The sequence below is a fragment of the Gadus chalcogrammus genome, chromosome 9 (genome assembly GCF_026213295.1).
Source record: "Gadus chalcogrammus isolate NIFS_2021 chromosome 9, NIFS_Gcha_1.0, whole genome shotgun sequence".
Classification (NCBI taxonomy): domain Eukaryota; kingdom Metazoa; phylum Chordata; class Actinopteri; order Gadiformes; family Gadidae; genus Gadus; species Gadus chalcogrammus.
In genome coordinates this window covers 3,050,206-3,055,098 of record NC_079420.1, presented here as the reverse complement: position 1 = coordinate 3,055,098, position 4,893 = coordinate 3,050,206, and the positions used below count along the sequence as shown (strand labels likewise).

The following is a 4,893-nucleotide window of genomic DNA, read 5'->3' as shown; positions in this document are numbered from 1 at the left end:
TAAATCCCATTTCTTCAGGACCACCTACAACATCTGAAAAACCATCTTCCACCCTCTCTCTCTCTCTTAATGTGTTGTCTATTGTTGTAGTGTTGTTTATTTGCCTTTTGTTTGAGTGTCTGTATGTATTCCTTTTTGTAAAGCGTCCTTGAGTACCAAGAAAAGCGCTATAAAGAAAACAATCTATAATTATTATTATTATCATTATTATTATTATTATTAATAATGTACCACTGCAACATGCCCTGCCCTGTGTTAAGACGCCGTTCGGGAGGTCCAGAAGTACTCCTCGCCCCAGACCGCACAGGACGCCACACTGAACCCCACCCTGTTTGACCACCTCCACATGAAGCTGTTCAGAGCCCAGAGGAACCTCTACATCTCAGGGTTCTCCCTCTTCCTGTGGCTGTCAGTAGCCCATAACAAACACCCACACGTTTCAACGTTTTGCATTCATAAAACGGGAGTTACTATCAGTATACTAGAGTAACCAAACGCATGAACATCCACTTTAGAGTACCAAAACCTTGAATGTCCCTCAACGGCATGTATTTCATGTTACTGTTATTTAGTCATTTAGCGGGAACGGTTATCCTCATGAATGAACAGGTATACTGGGGTACGGGGAGAGGGGTCCCTACCAGCGAAATGAGATGTTGTTCTTTCTTGTGTAGGCATGTGTAGGCAGAAGAGGACTGGGCCTAAAATGGTCCCCTGGGGGACCCCACAGGACACAGGGGCAGAAGCTCATAACAAACCACCACACTTTTTTTTTGCATTTATAAAAGATGAGTTACTATCAGTATATTGGGCAATCTGCATGTATTTGCTGTTACTGTTATTTAGTCATTTAGCAGGAATGGTGATTCTCATGAATGAACAGGTATACACAGGGGTCCCTACCAGTAGATTGTGGACATTGGGGGTTTAATGGGTTTTTTGTCTCCCTGTCCGGGCCGGTCCTGTGATCGCCTCACAGTATCATGCGTCGCATTGTGACCTTGGTGAACCAGGTTGCCTTAGCAACCACGGACAGCGCCGGGCTTCAGGCCCAGACGGTTGGCGCTAACCAGGCAGCCACCCGGTACCAGGCGGAGAACCTGCAGCTGAAACAGGTCTGAAGCATCCCGGAGATAAGCCTTCAAACTAAACCCCAAATCATGGTATTACACAGAAGCCATTGCATTCCTGCCTCATTCAGAAGTATGGATTTCCTCTCGATTCGTTGTTGGGCCACACCAGAGCCAATCCTGTCAAAAATCAGCCGGTGAAATCCGAGTATTTACTTACTTGCTACATTAGCATTTTTATTCTATCAGTCAACACTTTGACACCTCTCACACTCTCAAATATATACGTTAAATTAAAATCAGATGCAGCACTTTTTTCCTCCTATAGTAATCTTGAATACATTTCAAACATGTTTATCTTGTTTTTTTAAAGTAATACGTTTGTATAGTAAAGCGGTGTGGTAGTGTTGTGCAGTAGTAATCCTTGAACCAAGAGATCACTTAGGATGAAAGCAATTGACAAGCAGCGACCGTGCGGTGTGCCCAGGCTCTTCAGGCGGAGGAGGAGAAAACCTCAGCCAAGAGCCGGCAGATGGAGAAGGAGGAAGAGACATGGGCCAGAGACCTGAAGGCTGCAGAGGAAGGTGGGAACCCCGAACTGCTCAGATTCAGCATGAAGTTCCAACCCAGTCTCACGGAAATACGTGACATTGTCACGTCATTTAATTGATCCATTCATTTGGGATCTGGGACACGTCATTTAAAATTTTTCGTGCCAAAAAGCTCAAATTTCAAACTCATGTACCTAATGTCCCTAGGCCTACAGATAATTTAATTTTCTCATTGGTTTTTCAAGATTTTACAAACACAGAAAAATTGTCTGTGATAACTACCAATATGACAGCTTTTGGCCACACGTTTCTAGTTTCACCACAATTCACGGATATATTTAATGCAGGTGCGCTGCTCTGTAGGCAAACCGCGATGGAAAAAAAGGTAGCTGCTTCATCTCTTCTTTTTAGAATTGTAGGCCTATGTCTTAATGTTTATTTTATCTAGCCATCTATTGTCTTGTTTATTTGTAGGCTATGTGAATGAAAGTCTGCGTCGATGCCTACGTGTCGCAAGCAGACGTTGCCGTGAAATTTGTGGTTTTTTGGCATGAAATAATTGAAATGACGTGTCCCAGATCACAAATGAATAGATTAAATGACGTGACAGTGTCACGTATTTCCGTGAGACTGGGTTGGAAGGACCTGCTGCTGAAGTCCGCCATCAGGGAGAAAACATGAACATCCACTTTAGAATACCAAAACCTTGAATGCCCCTCTAAGATTGTGTGAAGGCCAAATGTTACAAATTGAGAGTTACTTTTCTTTACTAAGAAAACCATGAAAACTTATCTCAGAATTCTGAGATAATTAACTCATCAATTCAGAAAAACAGCTGAATTAAATTTTTCAAGTGGATGATTACGCTTCCGTACATGGCGCTGTCTGGTAAATGGAATGATGTAGGGCAGGAAGCGTGTTAAGCCCACACGCACTTTAGTGAAGCTTGCGTGCGATTTCCTCAAAGCGCGCATACAACTTACTAAAGAAAGTGCGAGTGTGATTTACTTAAAGAGTGTGTGCGATTTACTAATACACACACGCTATTTATAAAAAGATAACTGTGTCACGATTCGATTCAAAATCAATTTTCGATTCATTACATTGGGATGTCAATATCCGTATCTAGTCCACTGTGTGCTAAGAAAGGTACCGTGGCAAATAGGCGTAGCAAAGGCATTTTTGTTTGCAACCGCAAACAATTGTTTTTATATTAATATTTTATTTGTATTATTGGTAGTCATGAATCAACTCAGGATCATAGATAATGATGATCTCTGGACGAAAAATCGTTGTTAATTAATACAACAAATCAAAAAACGTATAGATACAGTGGATATGATGTTTTTTATCTGCAGTTGTCCGTAAGGCCCGGGTTGAGTTGGAGGCTATGAGGAGGCAGGCTAAGGGCCTCACACAGGAGTACGACAGACTGCTTACGGAACACACTCAACTACAGGTAACGCACGCATCGACAACGCACACAAACTATGCGCAATGAAAATGTTTATTTATTTATTTTATTTCAGGACAATGGACATTAATAAATGTGCATTGTCATAATAAATGAATGAACAGCAGTACACGCAAATGTGCAAGATTGTAGCCCGGGTACTAATTTCCATCTGTAGTCCATTAGGCAGGTAGATGTTACAGTACAAATGACAAAGAAGTGTAATTTGCTATATAAAACAGGGAGAAACAGAAAGAAAGAAAAAGAAAAACAGGAGAACTCATTAGCATGTGTTCAAAATGAGACACAATTCATTAGTTTGCTGTACAGCTACAGTTAGAGGTGGTTGCACATTTGGTCGGCTCTAAGCCACACCTTTACTTGGCTCTTGAAGGTAGGCATAACATACAGCTGCAACACATAGGGACAAACACACGCACAGCATTTGTACCTATCCAATTAGAAAGCTTTATGCTGTTTGTAATGGCTCTCTGACTCAAAATGTGTGACTTACTCCACAGAATCTTCAAAACACTGCGGACAAAAAGGACCAGTAACATTTGACTCACGCTGGTTTGATATTATTCCCTGTGAATCCTCCGCTTTTAAAGTTTGAATTTCTGTATGAATCATTTTGCAACTCAAGGCATTCACCTGCACTGCCAATGTCCTCCTCTTCCTCTTACCTGTAGGGTAAACATAGCTGTAGCACGTATCACTAATTAGGGGTCTGTTGCTTTAAGTATGACAGTAAACCTGTACAGACACAACTACTGAAGTTACCACATAAATGAATGTTGTTACTGTTAGGTGTGTGTTCCATTTGATGTATCTGTATAGGCTTGGATGGCAGAACTTTTGAACATTACAACGTGCAATCGATGTCACTTTACTGTATTTAGTATTTGATAAAAATATTGAAAAACAAAATAAATACATTATGACTGCTGGTCTAATACTATTTATTATCTAGTAATTGTTTAGAGTAGTAAGTCAAACACAATTGCAGGTATATACCACAGAGTGTGTGTGGAGGATGGTTGGTTTCAGCCGCCTCACCTGGCTCGAGGGGCAGGGTAAGGCTGCACACCGGTTAACCAGCCAAACCAACCATCACAAAACACACGCAGAGAGATCACACTCCCTCTGTGTATCCTACTCAACCTCGCTAATAAACCGGTTCCAACATCAAATCACCACACTGCGTTGATTTGGACGAGCCCAGTAAAAGCCACCTAGGTGGGATCTAGCTGTCACAATTAAATGGACTCACATCAAAACGTCCACACATTGTCCAGCTTGACACAATTTCTAATGGTTCATCAAACATATTCACTGTCTGCTGCGTCACACCATAAGGTTGAGGCAGGCTGGGTGGTGGGAGATCCAGAGTGGGCCTGTGATATGGGCCTGGAGCTTGGCCAGCTGTGACCCGAGCAGTCCATGAAGGGGCTGATGGGAAGTCCCAGAGTGGGCTCCTCTTCTCCCTGCCAAGACGCCACAACACCGGTCATTTGGAAGACATCATCTCAACCCGTCTCAGCTGGACGGATTCCGGTCAGATGTATCACATTTATTTTAGGATTTGGTTCGGCTTTTATACCCCGACACCCTCAGCGACCATTTTCTAGAGCCCACCTCGCTCTTAAGTACAACATTTATAGCACAGCCTTCCCCTGAGTTGTGTCCTATCGTCCACATGCAGCCAATACTCCAGCATTAGCATACAGCAGCTAATGGTTCAGCGCTACCGCTGGGCCAAAGGCTGACAGAAATGTCAGCCATACCGTGGGTGGCGGCTCGCCTATAGAGGGCGCTG

General features: G+C 42.8%; 1 protein-coding gene across 1 annotated transcript in view; it reads left to right on the top strand.

Moving 5' to 3' along the window:
* Positions 1–4,053, top strand: part of LOC130389460 (B-cell receptor-associated protein 29-like) — a 6,225-nt gene extending 2,172 nt beyond the window's left edge. Inside the window, exons 4-8 of the mRNA XM_056599264.1 lie at positions 261–408; positions 980–1,115; positions 1,558–1,654; positions 2,980–3,080; positions 3,596–4,053. Of these exons, the coding sequence (XP_056455239.1) occupies positions 261–408; positions 980–1,115; positions 1,558–1,654; positions 2,980–3,080; positions 3,596–3,631 (518 nt within the window). The 3' untranslated portion in view covers positions 3,632–4,053. The remainder of the gene's footprint in view (positions 1–260; positions 409–979; positions 1,116–1,557; positions 1,655–2,979; positions 3,081–3,595) is intronic.
* Positions 4,054–4,893: the final 840 nt, after the last annotated feature.